The 22,573-nt window shown below is 39.7% G+C and overlaps 1 protein-coding gene across 4 annotated transcripts in view; it reads left to right on the top strand.

The window, feature by feature from the left end:
• The first annotated feature begins 9,008 nt into the window (after positions 1-9,008).
• The window catches only part of TSPAN7 (tetraspanin 7), a 117,235-nt gene continuing 103,670 nt past the window's right edge, over positions 9,009-22,573 (top strand). Inside the window, exons 1-3 of one of the 4 annotated variants that reach the window (XM_025371952.1) lie at positions 9,175-9,260; positions 10,576-10,759; positions 13,924-13,957. In XM_025371952.1, the coding sequence (XP_025227737.1) occupies positions 10,635-10,759; positions 13,924-13,957 (159 nt within the window). In that variant the 5' untranslated portion in view covers positions 9,175-9,260; positions 10,576-10,634. Of the gene's footprint in view, positions 9,261-10,575; positions 10,760-13,923; positions 13,958-22,573 lie in introns of all 4 variants that reach the window. The other 3 variants (XM_025371953.1, XM_025371955.1, XM_025371954.1) reach the window with 3 other exon arrangements.

Genomic DNA, 22,573 nt, shown 5'->3' with positions numbered 1-22,573 from the left:
CCCCTTTGACTGTAATTTTCCACTACCCACCCAAATCCTGTAAAACAGCCCCACCCCTATCTCCCTTCACTGACTCTCTTTTCGGACTCAGCCCACCTGCACCCAGGTGAAATAAACAGCCTTGTTGCTCACAAAAAAAAAAAAAAAAAAGCCGTGATTTGCTATAAGGTACAAAAAGTACTGAAAAAACACAAAGGACAAAGGTGTGTATCAGTTAGCTATTGCTGTGTGACAAACCACCTTTAACTTACTGGTTTTATTTTTAAAACAATTCTGTGGTCAGCAATTTAGGCTGGCCTCATCTGGGTAGTTCTCTGGTCTCAGTTGAACTCCTTCCTGCTGGTTTTGGGTTGACTTTGCAGATTGTGGCTGGGCTGCCTTACATATCTGAGTTATCAGTGGAGACAAGAGGGCTGGTTAGACTCTGATGCACATGGTTTCTCATTCTCTAGCAGGTTAATCTGGGATTATTCCCATGGCAATCATAGGGTTCCAAAAGAGTGAGGAGAAGATGGTGAGTCCCCTTGAGGCCTAAGCTTAGCACTATCACAACGTCATTTTCACTGTCTTCTATTGTTCAAAATAAGGAATAAGGTGAGCCCAGATTCAGAGAGAGAATAAATAAATTTTACTTTTTATGGGAAGAGCTGCAAAGTCACATTGAAAAAGGTCATGGAAACCGAGAGAAAGAATTTTGGCTAGTTTTACAATTCATTACAGTGTGTGTTACCCAGAGACCAGAAAGCTCTACTACTTCTGGGCTGGGACCCATAACCTGTCACTTAATGCTGATCTGTGAGTGATGCTAACACTGCTGCTTTTGGGGGTGCTGCTCCCACTGAGTAGGAATACAGGATGCTATAGCTTTACTAATGCTGTTAAAACGGTCACAGATGTTTTGGAAAGAAATGGCTGCCTATAGTCACTGTTGCTGCTGCTACTACTGCTGGAGGGACTTCTGGAGACAAAAAAAGAGGCTTCTTTTTCCTCTCACCTCATAGTCTCTCCACCAGTGCTTCCCACTGGCAAACCTAACAGGAGGCTAATTGGAAAAGGAATCTGAAAAATGTAGTTTGTGGGTTTCTAGCTCCCTGTGATACAGAGAGAACAATGAAAGTGTAACTGGGAGCCAAGTGAAAAATTACTGCACAATATAATGTTTTAAACTGATCTCCTATTGCTGGATATTTAGATTGTTTTGAGACACAACATAAGTGTGGAAAGCAAAGCCATCAGTGGGATAGTTTCTGAATCCAGTGGACAATGATATTTAATTTCTAGGAGAGGTATTTAAGAAGGGATATGTTCTCCTTCAGCTAAGCAAGAAAAAGGTAATACATAAAACAGAGCAGCTCTAAGTAACTCTGTTCTAGACATCCAAGAGCAGATTTGTGTTCATTATAAAAGGAAGAACACTGGAGTTCTGTGCATGTGGAGCAACAATTATATAGTTGACCTCAAAAATTGTTTTCTTCGCATTATATTCCCATTTGGTTGAGATCTGTAGCTTATTCTTAAGTTATAATTTTTGTACCTTGAAATACACAAAAATTTTACTTGCATTGCCCTATATACCAGTAGTCACAGAATAACTATAAGGTCCTGATAATAATTTTTCAAAATGTGTTTTTAGGGTTTAGCCTCTATACACAACATTTAAAAAATGTTTTAATTTTTGTTATAAAAAATTAGTATTCTTGCAGATATATTTTATACATGTATTTATCTTTTTAGGGCAATTCATAGAGGAGGAATTACTGGGTCAAGGAACAAAAACAAAATTAAAGAACTCTAACCCCTCTCAAATTTGTCCCATGTTCAGGAAGTACCCAATGTGAAGGGAGGTGGCACTTACATTTACAAACCCAGTCTTCCTGGCTATCACTTGAGTGCTACCATTGTAAGTCTCACGAATGTAGTCCTGTTACTAAGTGGCATTGGCTTTTTAATTTGTTCTGTTTTGGGGAAGTTGTCTTGAGTCTCTTATGTTTCTACCTCATGTTCTGATCCATTCAACTGTCATTCTGTTGAAATGAGAACAGTACCTTTTGTCCCTGATATTTTTTGTTCAGCAAGCTATATTGGCTACAAAACTTTGTGCTCCCAATATCTTTATGAAATTTTTTTCTAATCTAGCTTTGTTAAAATCATCTCATTAACCCCCAAGGCTCAGGGTAAATCTCTATGGAGGAAACGTAAGGGCTCGCATCATTCATTTTATGCCAATATTGGGCTATCCTTAGAATAGTTCTAACCCTCTGACACTAACCATGGCTCCTTGAACCAAGTTTTCAAAGCTCAGTTCTTTCCCTTCTTCAGTCAAGTGACTTGCAAACATACCCTTGACAGGTCTAGTCTCTGTCCAGTAGATGTTTCTGAATCCCAGGGTAAAATGTCATTTGGGCTGCTCAGGTAGGGATCCTAGAAATACTCAGATATATTCATAAATATAGAAACAGATGAACGGGGTATGCTCAAATTTCATATCAGCAAGTTTTCAAGATAGTTCATGGTTTTCCCCCCTTAGATCCTAAAACTTTAATATTTTAATCTTTGGGGTAGAATGCTTCCTTTATATTCTTTTCTGATTACAAATGTAACATATGATCATTTAGAAATATTCAGAAATAGAAGAAATATAAAATACAGAAAATAAAATCACCTATAACCTCCTTCCCAGAGGCACCACTGTGAAAATTTTATACACATTTTCATCCAAACTCTTTTCTATATAGTTTCTATAGTTAAGGTCATATTGCATATACCTTTTTTTGTTGTTTGCCCTTTTCTTAATGACAAAACTTTTCCTTTGTGACTAAAAATGCTCTTCATATACATACTTTCTAATAACTGTATATTAGTCCACTGTTTGGATGTACCATATATTATCAGGGTTGTGTGTTTTAAAAACTGTCTTACAAGTTTACTCAGAATAAAGTCAGTCATATTTTCTTTCATCACCCAGATCCATTCAGTTCTGAGAGCTGTCTATTCTATTTCCAAATGGTTTATCTGTCCCAGAGGTTTTAATCCAAGCTGGAACATCTGGGAAGCTTTTAAAATATACTGATTATTGGGGTCCCGCCACAGACTGATTCAAAAAGAATTCCTGAAGGATAGAGCTCAGGCATTCACATACCTAAAATCTCCCCAGTGGATTTTCATATAGTCAGAGTTGAGACAAAGTGGTCAGGCCAGTCGCTCTTCTCCAGAGCCACTGCTACATCCCTAGGTGGAGCCCTCCCTCAACTCCCAATTAGGCAAGTGCAATTACCTCCTAATTCTTTTCCTGTTTCTCGTCTCTTTCTCTGGCAACCTCTCATGCTTCATACTCCTTCCCAAGTTACTTTCCTAAAACACAGGTCAGATCACATAGCTCCCCCATTGAGAGACTTCCCACTGCTCCCTACTGCCTACACTGGTGAGTCCTAGCATGGCCTGAGCAAGGCCTTCTACCACCACAGCCCAACCTATATTTCTATATTTTTCCCTCCTCTAGGTCCTTGTATTAGTTAGTTTTATTTTGCTGATAACAGAATACCTGACGCTAAGTAATTTATAAAGAAAAGGAATTTATTTCTTACAGTATGGAGGCTGAGAAGTCTAAGGTTGCAGGGCTGTATCTAATAAGGGCCTTCTTGCTGTTGGGGACTGCAGAGTCCTGAGGCAGTGCAGGACATCACATGGGGGAGGGGGCTGAGCATGCTAATGTGCTAGCTTAGATCTCTCTTCCTCTCCTTATAAAGCCACCAGCTCCCCTCTCATTATAACTCATTAATCCATTAACCCATTAATTCATTAATCTATAAATGGATTAATCCATTCATGACTGCAGAGCCCTCATGACCCAGTCACCTCTTAGAGGCCACATTTCTCCATTCTGCTACATCGGGGAATACATTTCAGCATGATTTTTAGTGGGGGCATTCAAACCATAGCAGTGTTCTAGCGTGCCTTGCCATTTTCCTTAGCGAGCTTTCTGCTTTTGTTCAAACTGCCTTTTTTCACATTGTTCCTAACCTGCAATGATCTCCTTCTCCAATCCTCAAAGAACACCATCATCTTATTCATACTTCAAGGTCCATTTCTAATATCATATCCCTATTCAACCAGTCAACAATCATCTATTGAGGGACTACTGTGTACCATTCATTAGTTCACAAGTTTTTGAGTTCTACTGTATCTAGGTGCTGAGGAGACAATAGTGAACAAAACAGAAAAAAATACCTTTCCCCGTAGAACTTACATTTTAGTAGGAGACACAGGAAAAAAAAACAAAAACAAAAACAAAAAACACCCAAGCACATTTTCATAAATAAGAAAATGTTAGATAAGTGCTATGCAGAGAATAAGAACGTATAGTGACCGGGTGGCTATTTTTGTTTGAAATGGCCTCCCTGAGGTGACATTTATACTGAGGTCTGAATGACAGTAATGAAGGGACCAATCATTCAAAGTTTAGGGGGCAAAGCATTCCAAAGAGAGGATCAGCCAATGTGAAGGCTCTGAGGTGGAATGAAGCCTACTTGTTTGAAGAATAGAAAGAAGGCCAGAGCAGCTGAAGCACAGGTCCAAAGGGGGAGTAGTGGCAGAGAGAGTCAGAGCCAGCTTATATACACTTTTGTTGTTGTTTTGTTTGTTTTGAGACAGAGTGTCACTCTGTTGCCCAAGCTGGAGTGCAATGGTGTGATCTTGGCTCACTGCAACCTCTGCCTCCTGGGTTCAAGCAATTCTCCTGCCTCAGCCTCCCAAGTAGCTAGGATTATAGGCACGTGCCCCTACGTCCAGCTAATTTTTGTATTTTTAGTAGAGACAAGGTTTTGCCATGTTGGCCAGGCTCATCTTGAACTCCTGAGCTCAAGAAATCCACCCGCCTCGGCCTCCCAAAATGCTAGGATTACAGGCGTGAGCCACCACACCTGGCCTCATATATGCTTTCTAAGTCAGGGCAAAGAGTGAAAATTTGATTCCAAGTGCAATGATGAGAAGCCACTAGATAATTTTAAGCCAAAGAGTGATATGAAATGGTTTGTGTTTGAACAAGATCACTCTGGTTGTTGTGTGACCAACAGATAGAGGGGGTGACAGTAGGAGCAGGGTCCAGGTAGATGCTTTGGTAGCAGTCCAGTTTTCCTTGAACTACTTGCTGAATTTGAAGCCAATAAAAAGCAAACACTTCTCTTACTCTTAGGCAAAAGATTAAAATTGTTAATGTCACCTAAAAAGACCTGGATGGGCTGGCCTCTCTCCAGCCTTCTCTATATCTTCTTTGCCTCCTGCTATTGAGCCTTGCTGACCTTCCTTCAGTTCCCCAGCCCACATCATTCCTTCAGGCCAGAGGATACTTGGACTTGCTGTGGTTACATATTATTTCTGTGTGTTATAAAATACACATAACATACAATTTACCACTTTACCTATTTTAAGGTATACAATTCAACAACATTAAGTACATTCACACTGTTGCACAACCATCACCACTATCTAGCTCCAGGACTTATTCGTCACCACAAGAATAAACCCCATATCCATTAAGCAGTGATTCTCCATTAGGGTTAGCCCTTGGCAACCACTAATCTGCCTAGGGATTTGCCTATTATGGACAGCTCATATAAATAGAATTATACATATGCATCCTTTTGCATCTGGCTTTCACTCAGCATCATGTTTTCAAGGTTCATCCAAGTTGTATCATACATCAGTACTTCATCCCTTTTAATGGCTGAATAATATTCCATAGTATAGATATGCCACAAAATAGATTTCATTAATCTATTTGTCACTGGACATTTATTTAGGTTGTTTTCATATTTTGGCTATTGTAAATGATGCTACTGTGAGTTGTTTAGTGATATGGCAGCTGTGGTTATATACTGATGCATTATAGATCAGTGAATCTTAGACATTTGATAGTTTCCTATGGCTGCTGTAACAAAGTACCACAAGCTGGGTGGCTTAAAAAAAAAAAAAAACAGAAATGAATTATCTCACAGCTTTAGAGGCTAGGAGTCTGACATCAAAGTGTCAGCAGGGTCATCTTCTCTCTGAGACTCTGGGTAGAATCCTTCCTTGTCTCCTCTTAGCTTCTGGAGGTGACCATCAATCCTTGGCAGTCTTTGGCTTGCAACTGCATCACTCTGATCTCTACTTCTGTTGTTACAATGGCCTTCTCCCTGTGTGTCTTTGTGTTTTCATATGGCCCTCTCCCTGTGTCTCTTCTTTTAAGGATATGAGCCCTTAAAAGTGCTTGGATTAAGGGCCCCACTACTCCAGTATGACCTTGTCTTAATTATATTGGCACCAACCCTATTTCCAAATAAGATCACATTCTGAGGTACTGGGGTTAGGACTTCAGCTGCACAAAGCCTGGACTTCAATATATCGTTTGGGAGGACACAATTCAATCCATAATAGATGACAGACATTACTGTGCATCTGACTTCCCTAGGGATCTTGTTAACATGGGCTTGGAGTGGGGCTTGAGGTTCTGCATGTTCAAACAGCTCTTCCAGTGGATGTCAATGCTGCCAGCTCAGGGTTAGTGTGACCAATATGTTCTGGTCTGCCCAAGACTTTCCTGGTTTTAGCCATGAAAATCCTGAATGCAGGGAAATCCCTCAGTCCTGGGCAAACTGGGATGGCTTGTCACCCTATATATATGTCATGGGCCACAGTTGGAGAGCAAGGATCTAGCTACAAGCTATGTTAATTTATCTACTAATTACATTACTGAATATTCATACTTATCTTTACATTTAAATGGTTTATTTTTGCTAGAACAGTCCAAGTTTCCAAGAATCTGGACCTAAGAGATATTCCAAAAATGCTCCAAACTGTGAGACTGTTAGTTTAAACTGATGGGTGTCTTCTGTGAACGTCATATATTAACTCACCAAATTATCTATGATGTTTAGCAGTCTCACTGTTTGGCTGAACATAGAGATTTCTGACCCCTTTACAGAATAATTATACATGGCCAAGATCTTTTGATGCTAAGGATACCCACTGGGTTTGAAGTCTTCAGTATCCTTTCCCTGCTGCTGCTGCAGTTGGAATCAACCTGGAGACTGTAAGAATGAAAGAGAAAGCTCCTCTCTGAAGTTGGGTTTAAGTTCATTGCAGTACGGAGCAATGCCCCTCAACTCTTACTTAATATTCAGACCACCTGAAGAGCTTCTAAAAAGCAGAGCTTTCACCCCACACCAAATGACTCCGAATAGCTGGTATTAGGCACAGGCATTCATAATTGTTTTAAAACACCAGGTGATGCAAATGAGCACCCAGCATCGAGAATCAGTGTGCCAAGACCCCTTTACAACAGACACCTTGCTCAACCTGTCCCTTCTTTCACCTGCACCTATTCCACTCTTCTATGCCCACGTACCTTTTTGTTATGGTTGACAATTTCCTTAAACAGGTTCTCCTCTTCCTCATATTTGTGTACTGTTTATACAGTTACCTTATTGACCTGAGACCACATATAACTCGATAGAGGTAATAATTACTCCTGTAACAACTGACCTTGGCAGGCTTTTCCCAAGCCTTATCGACTCTGTTTTTCACTCTTTCACAAATATGTATCCTTAACATAATCATCCACGATTGAGTTAATCTGTGATGGTGTTGCTGTTTTGGCTAGTCTCTCAGCAATCAAGCTAAATCTCCCACTGAATCTGTGTGTTACTCTACAAACCATATCTGGGTGGAATGTACATTTTTATTGTGATATAATTAATATATCATAAAAGCCATCCTCTTAAAGTGTACAACTCAGTGGTTTTTAGTAATTCACAATATTGTGCAACCATCATCACTATGTAATTCTAGAACATTCTCATTACTCTAAAAAGAAGCCCCTTACCCATTAAGAGTCACTCCTCATTCCTGCCTCCCACTCGCTGCAACCACTAATCTCTTTTCTGTCTCTACGGATTTGCCTATTTTGGATATTTCCTATACATGAATCATTCAGTATGTGGTCTTTTGTGTCTGGCTTCTTTCGCTTATTTTCAAGGTTCATCCACGTTGCAGCATTTATCAGTAGTACTTCATTCTTATGTGGCCGAATAATTTTCCATTGTATGGATGTACCGAATTTTGGTCATCCACTCATCAGCTGATGGATATTTGAGTTGCTTCCAATTTTTGGCTATTGTGAATAATGCCGCTATAAACGTTTATGTATATGGTTTTGCGTGGGCATATATTTTCATTTCTCTTGGGTAAATACCCAGGAATGGAGTTGCTGGATCATACGCAAACTCTGTTCAACATTTTGAGGAACTCCAAATTGGTTGTGAACATTTTTTGACCTCAATGCGGCTTTCCCTTACAGGAGGGAGGTGGTCTGTACTTGTTAGCGTGCCGCAAATGATTCTCAGGCATATTAAACATTTTTCTGTTATCTGTTAAACCTTGTATGTGCAGCAAGGATGACGCCTCATACAGACCTTTGTCATTTCGTTTTATCATTTCACAATGTAAGAAAAATCTAAAAAATGGAGGAGCCTGCAGATACCTGTGGTGGCGAGGATTTGGGGTCTGTCTGAGCTCCTGGGTTCCTGTCCATCCCTCCAGCTGTATCTCCGGCCACCTGTCACAGTCTGTTCCTGGCACAGACAAGGCCTGCTGGTTGCCAAGGACATGACTACTGGGTCACTTCCATGTGAGAAGGCCCTGGCGGGTGTCAAAATGCAGAAACGTGACTGATGGGCAGGGGGGCACCCATAAACTTCCCATAGCCAGGTGCAGGCATCCCTGCAAATGTAACGCCCAATTGTGTACAAAGCAGAAATCTAAATGCCAGGGTGGACTGGGAGAGGTTCCCGTGACCTATGACCCAGCCTCTAAATTCTCCCATTCCCTCCCCGCTGTCCTGCCGCGCCCCGTCTCCCCTCGCCTGGCCTCGTCTCTCTCCTCCGCTGGGGGGTCTGAGCCTGCGCGGTATTGCGGACGCGGGCGGTGTTTCCCGCATGCGCAGTCACTGCCCGGCCCTGCTCGGCTTTTTCAGTAGGAGCACCGCGCGGTGCGCGCTCACGCACGCGCATGGCCTCGCCGGCGCGCTCACGAGGCCTCTCGCCGCACGCGCCCCCGGCCCGCCCCGCCCCGTCCCGCCTCTTCCCCCCTCCCGCGCGCCCGCCCGCCGCCTGCCGCCGCCGCCGCCGCCGGAGCTCTGTAGTATGGCATCGAGGAGAATGGAGACCAAACCTGTGATAACCTGTCTCAAAACCCTCCTCATCATCTACTCCTTCGTCTTCTGGGTAAGTGCCCACCCGGGCCCGTGGCCGAGTCGCTGTCCATCTGTCCGTATGATGATGCTCTGAGAAACAAGTGGGGAGGAAAACCCAAACCAAAAATCAAATCTCGGACCCCTCTTTAAGGAGACAGGCGCGGGGTGCTGGGTCGGGGATGCAGGATGGTAGGGTGCGGGTCGGGGCTGCTGGAACCCTAGACCTCGCTCCGCGCAGGCTGCAAGGGGCTGCGTAGTGTCGGTGACTGCAGGTTGTCGACCTTCCAAAAAAAAAAGAATGTTAATGCATTAGTTTCTTTTTTAATCTCCCGGGATAGGGTCAGCTCCTGGGGAAAGTTGCGGGTTTATTCGTCTGTTTTCCTCGCTGTACACCCTTCACTCCCTTCCCCTACCAGCCGGTTCGCGGCGCCTCTTGGAGCTAACCTGTGACCGGCTAGGACAGGACAAGGGAGCGTGGGGTTTAATCTCAGATTCGCAGTTATTCCCGACCCCACGGGGCTGCGAGAGGGAGGCACCAGAAGCACTGTGCCTGCCTGGCTGGGCAAGGGCGACCGAAGTCTCCCAAGCGCACGATGGGGAGCAGGCGTTGTCACCGCGTGGAGGCGCACGAAAGGGAGAGGGTCTTACATAAGCCGGGGGCATCTTTGAGGTTTCTTGGTGACCCGAGAGACGAGTCTTTGGATTCCTTTCCCACCTCCCTGCATCCTTACACTCCCTATCTGGTCGTTCTGTCACTGCATGAACACAATCCGCAGCGCCCTGGAGGAGGGTCCCCTCCAGTTGGTGATAGAGATAGCGCCCCAACTCGACTCTCCATCTATCCAGTGCTGCCGCCGGTCCTTGAAGCTCTATGCAGAAGGGTGACGTCAGCCCCTCAGCCAGGGCCGCGGGGGGCTGCGTGGTGCACCTCGCGGAGGGATGCGCCTTTCTGCGCGGGGGAGGGGGGAGAAGGAGGAGGAGGAGGGGGCTCCAGGCTTGTGCCTTACCTCATCCTGTTTGGCAAATCATGGAATCAGTGCAGGGCTGACACTGCAGTGATTCACTGAGAGAGGTGCGTGGTACTTAAAGACCATTCCCCGTTATTTCTGTTTTCATGCAGATGACCCCGTCTTCCCTAGTTCCTTACTCCCATAACCAAGCTACAGCTACCCCGCAGGGGAATGAATATCGACCCTCTTCCCCTCTTGTCCCCCAAATCTGGGTCATTTTAGCTTCGATGGCAGTCATTTTGAAATCTGAGGCTCTGTAGGGAAAGCCAGTTCAACCTTTGGTTGTTTTCTTCTTGCACCCCCCACCCCCGCCCCTCACCCACCACCACATATTAGCCCTAATTTTGCTTTGAAACTGGAGCACAGTACTGTATGAGGTACCGAGAATCAGCTAGATGGCAAACCGGACTGTTTGCAATGGTCAAGGAAGGAGCAGAAATTTATTGAGGTTCAAAAATATTCCTAATGCCCCCGGACATTTCCTTATCGCTGGCGTTGGTGATTCTTCAAGTCGGGGAAGGTATGGACTCCCCAGACCACGCATACCAGGAGCTCTGCAATGAGTTAGGATAGATTAACCGGCATATTGCACAAGGCAAACACAGAAACGGACTTTATTTGGACTGACAATGACACAGGTTGAAATGTCTCAGTAATGGAATTGTGAGCTATGCACGGATCATATCATCTTATGCTCTGCCTGTAAAAAGCGATAACACATGCTGATTGCTGAAACTTCCCAGTAGCTATTCCTGGGAACTGGTTTATCTTTATGTGTTTCCTTAAATCTCTTTTGTTTGGCCCTTTATCATTTACTTGACTTCCTATTTGTTACTGGAGTAAATCATATGGGGGGGGGATATTTTTAGCTTCCTTAAAAATAAGGTTTACAGTGCACATGAAGAAATATCGTTCTTTCAGAATCACTGCAAGCTGGTAAAGAAGGGGTATCTTCCAGACTGAGGCTTTGCATATGAACACTTTAACTCTCCTTGCTTACATTCCACCCCCATGAATCTAATTACTTAATGCCCCCAATACATCTTAAACAATCACTGCATTTTATGTCCTCCGGAAGTTCCTTGATGCCTTCATTTTAATTTTTTCTACTTTCAAGATTTTCATAGTCTTAAATATTTACCTGGAACGTTTTCAATAGTTTAAATACCAAAGCCAGTCCTGGCTTTGGTTGTTGTAATCATTTCATACTTACAACCAAAAGAATAAGATCTCTTCGGATGTGTGAGGATATTTTAAACAAGATATTATTTTTAAGTAGCCTTACTGAGACATGATTCACATGCCATAAAAGCCACCTATTTAAAGTATATGATTCAGTGAGTTTTAGTATAAGTAGCACATATTTTAGTATATAAGTGGTATATATTTCTGTATATTTAGTATATTCATAGATATGTGCAACCATCACTCCAGTCATTTTTAGAACATTGCATCATTTCACAAGAAACCCATTTCTTCAGCTGTTATCCCATTTACCCCCCAATTTCAACTTCCCACCCTCATGCCCACCCCCTGCCAGCCCTAAGCAACCACTACTTTCTGTCTCTAGAGATTTCCATATTGCAGACATTTCATATAAATGTAATCATACAATATTTGCCCTTTTGTGACTGTTTTTTTCACTCAGCATAATTACTTCAAGGTTCATCCATGTTGTAGTGTATATCAGTACTTCATTCCTTTTTATGATTGAGTAATATTCCATTGGATGATTATAGCACATTTTGTTTATCTGTTTGTCTGTTGGGGGACATTTGAGTTGATTGGGTCATTTAGCTATCATGAATAATGGTGCTATAAACATTCATGTACAATTTTTTTGTGTGAACATGTCTTCATTTCTATTGGGTATATACCTGGGGGTTGAATTGCTAGGTCACATGGTAATTCTAAGTTTAATTGTTTGAAGAACTGCCAGCTTGTTTCACAAAGCAACAGCACCCTTTTACATTCCCTTTGACCATGAGGATGCCAATTTCTCCACGTCCTTGCCAACATTTGTTATTGCCTGATTTTTTTATTATAGCCTTAGTAGGTGTGAAGGTGGTATCCCATTGTGATTCTGGTATGAATTTCCCGGATGAGTAATGATGCTGAGGGTCTTTTTTATGTGCTTGTTGGTCATTTGTATATCTTTCTTGAAGAAAAGTTTATTCATATCCTTTGACCATCTTAAGATGTAGGGCTTTTTTTATTAAGTAGTAAGAGCCCTTTTTATATTCTGGGTACAAGTCCCTTATCAGATATATGATTTACAAGTATTTTCTCCTATTTTGTGGGTGATCTTTAGATGGTGTCCTTTGAAGTACAAAAGTTTATTTTTATGAAGTCCAGCTTACCTATTTTTTTTCTTTTTTTGTTTATGCTTTTGGTGTCATATTTGAGAATTCTTTGCCAAAACCAAGGTCACAAATATTTACCTGTTAAATGTTTATAAGAATTATTTCTCAGTTCAGTAAATGCAGTTGATAAATCTTTCTTCAGCACTTAGAACTATGTCTGGCACATAGTAGGTACTCAAATATTTGTCAAAACTTCTGAGATTATGCTAGGTAATTTACAAAAAGATGACCTTGGTGTTCTTTTTTTGTTTGTTTGTTTGTTTGAGACAGAGTCTCGCTCTGTCACCAGACTGGAGTGCAGTGGCGCCATCTCAGCTCACTGCAACCTCTGCCTCCCAGTTTCAAGCAATTCTCCTGCCTCAGCCTGCCGAGTAGCTGGGACTACAGGCCCGCACCACCACGCCCAGCTAATTTTTGTATTTTTAGTAGGGGCGGGTTTCACCATGTGGGCCAGGATGGTCTCGATCTCTTGACCTCGTGATCCACCCACCCCAATTACAGGCATGAGCCACCGCACCCGGCTGACCTTGGTGTTCTTTAAAGTGGAAAGTGGAGGAAAGATTAGACAGAATTATTTCCTTTGTATTCGTGAGTTGTTTTAATAGGAATTTTTCCCTTTCTTTACCTTAATTTAGATTTAGAACTAGAAGGCATTTGAACTTAAAATGGTGGTAGAGCAGTAGCATCATAAAGGTTGACGTACTTAGCATATGTTAAACCAGAAGTCTACACTTTTGAAAGAGAGATTACTGTTTTATCTGGCTTTCTCTTCTGTCTATAATCACACTCTCTCTCTGAGGTGTCTCTAAAGTGGTGGTTCTCAAAAGGGGGCAGTTTTGCCCCCCTCCCATATTTGGCAATGTCTGGAGACATTTTTGGCCATAGCTGGAGGGGAGGATGATACTGGCATTTAGTGGGTAGAGGCCACAGATGCTGCTAAACATCCTACAGTACAGTACACGAGACAACCCCTCACAACAAAGAATTGCCTTGCTCAAAATGTCATCAGTGCCACCAGACTCTGCACTACTGGACTTACATAGTAGTAAGTCCTGTGAAGAAAAAATGGAACGTTATGCAAACCTCTGTATATTTATTCGTGTTTGGAACCACTGTAGCAGAGCATGCGCAGCACAATCACGTGAGAAGAAAAACATTCTCTATGGTGTATTATACAATTATTTGAAGACAAAAGGTAGGTACCTCTTTATGTAATTGTGTTCAAATGGATGGGATGATTTGTCTTTCAGTTAAATAATATCACCTGAATGCTGTGTAAACAGATCCTTCATTTCTCTTGATTTGTGTGTTTTATTTTCAGGTTTATAGAAGAGGAGGGAAAAACATACCTAGGAGTAAGTTATCCTGTGCTTTAAAGACTAGCAAACAATGTCAGGCCCATAGTAGGTTTACTCACTAAGTACTTATTTCCTTAATGAATGAATGAATGAATGAATAAATGAAATTTTATTGACTACTCTTGGGCTCAGTTATTTATTTCAACTCACTTCAATGGGGAAGTTTTTTAAAACAGTGTTATTTCTAGTCTACCTGTAGTGATTTAAATGTGCTCCTCCAATAAATGTGTGAAAAGATGGAATAGTAGATTTTACAAGGACTTGCTTATCCTAATGACAGTTCAATCATTATATTTTTGTAATCAGTTAGTTTGTCATTTTGGTTATTTAAATTTTTAATTAGAATTTGTTAAGCATGAATAAAAAGATATCTATCTTGCCCTATATATATCTATAACAAAATATCCTTTCCTCACAACCAATGTAACTGTTTCAAGATCAAGCAAAGAAATGTAATAAATATTTTGCTTACCAGGTAACTTTTTGTTTTATTTATACATTTTTTATGTATTTTAAATACTCATCTGAGTTCTAAGCTAAGATTTAAATCCACCATGTGTGAAGAGAAATTTCCCTTGCTTAATTCAAGTGTATATTGGGCCTGATTTATTCCTTGATTATCTAAGGAGGTAATTAGCTTATCAATAGTGCTATCAAATTCTTCTGTGGTAAAATATCAGTGGTTTTTTTTGTCATTTGAGAAACATCATTAATCTTTTTTGGATAAATAATTTAAAACAATCATCATTCTTTTTTTTTTTTCTGTCCAGAAAGTTTAGGTACTTGGGATATAAATAGAAGAAAACATCTTAAAGAGCAACTCCTAACATTTTAAAGAGTTTGAATTTGGGCACTGTATTGGTCTGTTCTTAAGCTGCTAATAAAGATATACTTGAGACTGTGTAATTTATAAAGGAAAGGGGTTTAATTGACTCACAGTTCCACATGGCTGGGGAGGCCCCAAAATCATGGCTGAAGGCGAATGAGGAGCAAAGTTACATCTTACATGGTGGTAGGCAAGAGAGCTTGTGCGGGGGAACTCCCATTTATAAAACCATCAGATCTTGTGAGACTTACTCACTGTCACGAGAACAGCATGGGAAAAAGCCACCTTCATGATTCAATTATCTCCCACTGGCTCCCTCCCACAACAAGTGGGAATTATGGGAACTATAGTTCAAAATGAGATTTGTGTGGGGACACAGCCAAGCCATATCAGGCACACACTTTAGTTTATAGTTATTCTTTTGCACATCAATACAATTCAATCATTCACTGAATGTCTATTACATGTCAGGTATTGAGTAATCAATAGAATGCATACCAGCGTTTACTAGCTGCTACTTTTGGTGTTTTACCTGCATTTTAAAATAATACATGTATTCTATTTCTCAACTTTTCAGTTTTAGATGTTATGTACTGTCTTCCCACTATGGAAGATGAAGATTTAGCTCTCCTGCCCCTTTCTCCCATACTCGTATCTTCCCTATATTGTAGTTGACCCTAACATATCATTTTATCATTGTCATATTTTGGTTAGAGCGGTCATCAGTGATTTCATGAATATGACTAGGTAAACCTAGTCACAGCTGAGCCATGCAGCATGTTATATTATGATTACTTGCATAGCTTTTTGTTTTCTCTGCAGTTAAGAATTGCCTTGTTTGATCTTTTGCTTTTTAGTTGCCATGCTCACTGCTAATTTATCCCTGTACTTGCCCCAAAATCTGTGTTTCTTCACTCAGTCTGTTCAAACACTTCATGTGTCATATCAGTTTCTTGTTCTTGGAGGCATTTCTCCCAAAGCATTCTGATCTTCAATCTGGACTAGTATTTTCTGGGCCTTTGAAACAGTGGACATCAATATAATCTCCCTTCACCATCATGCTGGTGAATCCTGTCTCCTTTTACATTGGATCCTCAGTTTTTGAGATGTCATGTCTTTCTCTTCCTTGGTGTTTTTTTTTTTTTTTTTCATTTTGGTAGAGCAAGTTTAATAATTTTCTGGAAAATGGTGTATTGGGGGTTAATTTTTTGAGCTCTTACAGGTGTGAAAACCTTATTTTTCTCTTGCACTTAATTTGATCGTTTGGCTTAGTGTAGAATTGTAGTTTGGAAATCATTTATCCTCAGAATTTTTCTGTCTTTCCCTGCTCCAAGTCTTGTTCTTGTTGTTAGTGTTGAGAAATCAGATGTTATTCTGATTCTTTTTGAATCCTGCTTTTCTTCTCTGAAAGTCGTTATGATCTCTTGCTTGCTCTGAAATTTCACAATAATATGCTCTGGTGTATGTCTATTTTTAACTATTTCCTGGGCACCCTTTGAATCTGGAAATTTTCTGTATACCTTTCAATCTGGTCCTTGAGTTTGGGGAAATATTCTTTTGTTTTTTGTTTTCTTTACCTTCTGTTTTTTCTGCCCTATTTGGATGTTGGACCTCCTAGACTGATCTTCTAATTTTCTCCCCTTCTATTTTCTACCTCTTTTTCTTTTTGCTCTATTTCTGGGAGATCACTTCCACTGTATCTTGCTGCTGTTGCATTTTTCATTTGTTTCATATGTTAATTTCTAGAAGCTGCTTTTTGAGGTCTGAATGTTCTTTTTTTCTAGCATCCTGTTTTTGTTTCGTGAGTGTAATATAGTTTTAAAATCTCTCTGAAAATATTAGTGATTTTTTTGAGTTTGCTTCTTCCTGCATAGTTTCCTTCAGACTGTTCTGTTTTCTGGCATATTACCGGCCTACCTCAAATTTATGGTCATGTTTTGCTCTCTTTTCTGTACATGTTTAAGAGGGGGCACTACCAAGCTGATTGGAAGCCCTTAGCCTGAAGTAGATGTTTATCAATTGTAATTTGGGTGATTTGACTGGGCAGTTGAGTTTTAGGACCAAGGTTAATATCTTTAGGTCTTTTCTTTTGGTCTCATTAGATATCCTACAGAAGAATCTTCTAATTGCTCTCTGAATAAAGAAGGTGAGAATATAGAAGTCTCTGTGTACAGTATATAAACCTTTGCTTAAGTTCCTGTTTCCTGTGTAGCATCCATGTCCACTGTGCTTATATTCCTCAGTTCAGAGACCATCTCTTTCACCCTCCAAAGAATAAATATCTGAACCTATTGTAGAATGAGGAGAGACCAGAGACAGGAAGTTGGCGTCGGGGGTTAGGGGTGGGGAATCTAATTGTTTTTCAAAAAACTCTTACTGGAACCTATTTATTTTAGCTCCCCTTTCCTCCCTACTTCCAGGTATGCATGGAGCTGCTAACTCCTGAGTCTTTTGGGGATGTTTAGGTGTGAATATTTTATTTTATGCTTCTCTCACAGCTGCCATAAGATTTGACTTTTTCTCAGCTTTGAAGAGAACATTGTGGTTGTCTCCTGTCTTTGTTATTGTAGGTTAAAAACATTCTTTTAGTGTCATTTCAGTGGAGTTTTGGGAGATAGCCAAGGTAAATCGATGCATTCAATCCATCATCTTTAACTGGAAGTCCTTTGTAGCTTTATCTCTGCATCAGATGGTACTAATTAAATACCCAGTTGATTGTGAGTGATTGAATAGAGCATCTAAAACAGCAATAGTCGGGCTATTCTAATAAATATTGGTACCCAGTTTTCAATTTTTAAAAAGCTTTTGGATTTCAAGGGAAGTGTTCTAAGCTGGAACAGGCTTACTAAGACACATCCTCTATAAGGTCATCTGATAATCAGCAACTGGACAAATGGAAATGAAGCTCTGAAGGTTGCCGCTGCTTTTTCTGCCCTTCTTATTTCTTCCCACCAGACGAAGTCCCATGTGTCTTCTGACCTAATTCAGACCTTGCTTGATTAATTTAGTGTTTATAGTGTGGTGTGTGTGTTGGGGAGAGGAGCTTGATGTTAAACTGATTATTGCTTTGCTGTTTTTCTTTTACTACAATGATAACCCTTCATGGTTACTATTGGACTTGTACATTATAATCTGGAGTTTTTTCTTATTTTATCAACTTAATTTACCATATGCAGTATACAGTTAGGATGTGTGAACTACCTTTTATAACATTTGGGGAACATTAAGTCTTTTTCACTTAGTTGTTGCTTAGAAATTAGCTGAATTTTGGTCTAAATAGAATGAAATACTCTTCTCCATTCTAATCACAACTAGAGTTCTTGATTTGACCTTATTGTGAGTTGCATTACTTATTCAGTGATTGTTCTTTATATTCTGCTTTAAATAAGCACCTCAGAAGGTGCTGAAAATTGAAAGTCATCTGTGACTGTGTTTCTTTGTTTAAACATGTTAAACCCTTGACATAGATGACTAATGCACTGCCAAACCCATTTAAACACACTTTAAAAATATATTCTTATGTCTTTTTCTCCTTTAGTCCCATTACAGCAGCTTCCAATCTGAGTTACCTCCTCATGGCAAGCAGATTTTTGGAATGCTGCTCTTAAATTTCTTATTTTAGTTGTTATTCCCCTTGCCATGACAGAATGCTTTTCATTCTTGGCTGAACATTTTTTTCATTTTACTGCAGAACCCCACTATTCATCAAGAAAAGGATGTAGAGGAAAAAGGAGAGCGTTTTCTTTGTTTTGTTTTTCCTTTTGGTTATTTGATCAGTTAAACAGGTAAGCATTTTACTTATTTGTTTATTGCCTTTTAAAACATTTATTATTACTTTTATAGATTTATGGAATACAAGTGCAGTTTTGTTACATGCATATATTGCATAGTGGTGAAGTCCGGGCTTTTAGTGTAAAGCATTTAAAATAGTTTAAACATCACATTTCAACTCTGAAAGGTTTTCTTTGGTGCTTTCTGCAAGATATAGTGGGATTTTCCCATCATCATTTGTTTGTAGGAGAAATTCCAGGTGCCTTATACTAGAGGATGATGAGATGAGTCAGACACAGGTACTGGTGAACAGTCTAGATCAGCGATTCTCACCCTGTTTGCCCATAGAATTGCCTAAGGGGCCCTAAAAAGATACTTAGACCCCATCCTAAGAGATTCTGATTGAATTGGTCTGGACAGAGTGCCAGCATTGATATTCTAAAATATGCTCCCAGGTGATTCAGCTGTGCAATTAGGATTGAGAAACATCGATCCAGGGAGAACTCAGTAGCTAATAGCAGGCTTGGTTCACTTGAGTCTCCTGGATCTGCAGGTAGCTACAGAGTATCTAACCTAGTACTGGCAATATTAATTTGGTCTTTGTTGCCTGAGAGTCTGGAACCAGGCCTGCAGTGTCTCTCAGTAAACCAAAATGGCCTTGCAGTCTTAGGAGACCATGTTAATCATTCCTGACTAAAGCAATGTGTATCAGAATCATCAAGGACATTTTAAAAACACAGATTCTCAGTCCTATCTCATAGAGTTTAAGTTTTAATTGATATGAAGAGAAACCTGGGTGTGTGAGTTAAAAAAAATCCCAAGGTGATTCTGATTCCTGGGATGTAGCTCTTTGGGGCTGTGATGCCATTTGATAGAAATGAGTTCTTACCTCATGAATGCTTTCCTATGATACGATCTGTGGTACCATAAAGCTGAATTGAGGAGAGTATTCCACAAAACAAGATGTAGTCAATGTAGCATTTTTCTTACCCTCTTAGTTGGTCTTTGGCAAGGGTCTTCAAGTGAACTCTTGGAGTTTGGAGTAGTTTCCATTCCTTAGGGGGAATCTATTTTTTTCATAGTTGTTCTGAGAAATTAGGGAAAAGTCTTGGTTTGTCAAAGACAAACCTCTGTCAAAAGAGAGACCATAATCCAAAATGTAAAACAAAACCCAGAATTCATTGCTTACCAAAGTAAGAGACAGCTTAGTCAAGCATAGTCTATGAGTGAAGCAGATTATTGATCTTTTTGGGAAGCATCATGGTGTTTCGGTTACAGAGGCATGAGTGGTTGAATTTGACCTTAGAAGCATGGCTATTTGAGTGAGACTATTGTTGATTGACTCTGAGAAGCATGTTCACTGCAGTGTGTCTGCTGCTGATTGGTTGACCTTGAATTGTGTGAAGCTCATTGTAATTGGCTTCCAGAATTGTGTTCCCTGAAGCAAGTTGAGTTGTCATTGATGATTAATCAATCAAATAGGTTTAAAAGTTGGTGCTGGTGGTTACTAGTTACCGTGGCTATTGAATAATCAATCTTTTTCTCCCCAGTAATAGAGACTTTTATTCTTACCTCAGACTGCTAATTCTCTTCAGTGAAATGAAGTTGCTTCTGCATCTCAATTCCCATTCATTCTTCAAACATCATCATGATGATGTGTAGAACTCCTGGATCAGTTCATTGTTCTAATCACTCTATAAATACTAATTGATTGTTTATGATTTCCAGGAATTAGACTAGGACTTCCCAAAGGTAGACCCCTTTGGGGTTGAAAAGGAACCCAAAGCTTGGTAAGACTGTGTGGAAAATGTTGCTAACCATCCCTTCTACATCCCCATCCCTGTTTGGGTTGAAGTTATGTTTCTGGTGAAGCTTTTGCAGACTTCTAGCTCCTCCAGATTTCTGTTTCATATTTTGAACTGTATCACCCACTTGATATTCTTTTAACCATTGCCTTCTATTGCAGAAGATTTAAAATTAGACTTAATATGAAGTCTTGACTAGCACATTTGCTGTGTGACCTTAGGCAAATCATTTATTCTCTCTGAGCTCCAGTTTCCTCTTTAGAATTGAGGGTATCTATGATTACCCACCTCAGTCAAGTGTTGAGGGTCAAATGACATTCAAGTGCTTTATAAACTAAAGTGTGATACATATATATTTTGGCAACATTATTCCTTAGGGTGTAAAGTGTTTTTTTCCTAGTTTCTTGTACATGGAAGGTACTGTATCAATACTTGTTAAATGAATAAATTGGTCAGAACATTCCTTATCCTGGAAATTAAGAATGATTCACTTTTAGGGTTTTATAGTTTGCTACCAAAGAAACCTAAGTTAACAGAGTGGTTTGAACAGGAACCAAAAATAGGACTCACTGAGTTTGGTCCTGTCATTGGGATAAAGGTATTCGTATCTAGGATGAATAAATATAAATCTGACACTTAGAGTCAAATGAGGAATTGATGACTTCCATTATTCTTTTTAAAATAGACTTTTCCTTTAAGGATAGCTTTAAGTTTACAGAAAAATTATAGAGCTAGTGCATAGAGTTCCCATATATCATACCACCATTTTTCCCTATTACTAACAGCTTACATTAATATGGTACATTTGTTATAGTTAATCAATATTGATAACTTTTTATTATCAGAAGTGCATACTTCATTCCTATTTCATTAGTTTTTACCTAATATCCTTTTTCTGTTACAGGCTACCCCATATTATATTTAGTAGTCATGTCTCCTTAGGCTTCCCTTGGCTGTGACAGTTTCTCAGACTTTTCTTGTTTTTGACTGTCAACAGTTTTGAGGAGTACTCCTGATGCATTTTGTAGAATATCCCTCAATTTGGATTTGCCTGATGTTTTTTTCATGATTAGAATGTAGTTATGTGCTCTGGGGAAGAAGACCACAGAGGTAAAGTGCTATTTCAATCATATCATGTTAAGGATACATACCACCAACATTGTTTATCACTGTTGATATTGAATTTGATCACCAGGGTGAGATAATTCGTCAGGTTTCTCCACCATAAAGTTGCTTTTTCTCCCCTTCTCATATGGTACTCTTTCAAAGAAAATCACAATGCACAGTCCACACTTACGTGAAGAGTTATGTTCCACCTCCTTGAGGAAGGAGTATCTACCATTATCTTTATTAACAAAGGTGATTTTCATTCAACAAATGTTAAAACCAACAGTAAGTATTTGTTCAAACAAGTAGTAAAATACTAAAATTATTTGAGCCGATCAGAAACTGGACAGAGATTCTTGTTTACCATTATTATTTATTATTTATGTTTATCTAGCAAATGCAGTAAGAAAAAAATTAACATTGGAGAAAGAGATAAAATTATCTTTTTACAGATGTAGTTGTTGTAAACTAAATAACCCAAGAGATGTTAGGAAAAAACTACTAAGAGAATTTGATAAGATGGCTGGATATAAGAGAAATATACAATAATTAATTTCTTTTTATTATTTTAGCATAATCCTTAGGAAACAGAGGAAGGAATTTCATTCACAGCAGCAACAGAAATCATAATTACTAAAGAATAAGTTAATAAGAAAGGCAAGGCTCTTATATGAAGAACAATAAAATCCTATTTTGGGTCATAAAATGAGATCTGAACAGATTAAATGATACCAGAAGTTCTTGGGTAGGGAGATTTAGTATCATAAAAATATCAGTTTTCTAAAGATGTTTTTAATATATGTCCCAATAGAATACTGACAGGATTTTGGGGAGGGGGGAGGAGATGGTACTTGATAAAACTATATTGTTTACATAGAAGAATAAATACCTGAGAAATCAAGAGATATTCTGGGGAGGAAAAGGAAGAATATGCCTTATTATCAGAATATACTATTGTGGAAGATAGACTGTAAGATGTCCCCCATAATCTCACCTCCTGATATTCATGCCCTTGTGTAATCCCCTCTGCTTGGGTGTGGGTGAGACCTGAGACTGTCTTCTAATTAATAGAATATAAAAAAAGTGATCAAATGCATATGACTA

Source organism: Theropithecus gelada, chromosome X, assembly GCF_003255815.1.
Source record: "Theropithecus gelada isolate Dixy chromosome X, Tgel_1.0, whole genome shotgun sequence".
Classification (NCBI taxonomy): Eukaryota; Metazoa; Chordata; class Mammalia; order Primates; family Cercopithecidae; genus Theropithecus; species Theropithecus gelada.
The sequence above is the reverse complement of the archived record's forward strand: the minus strand, read 5'-3'. Positions and strand labels throughout refer to the sequence as shown.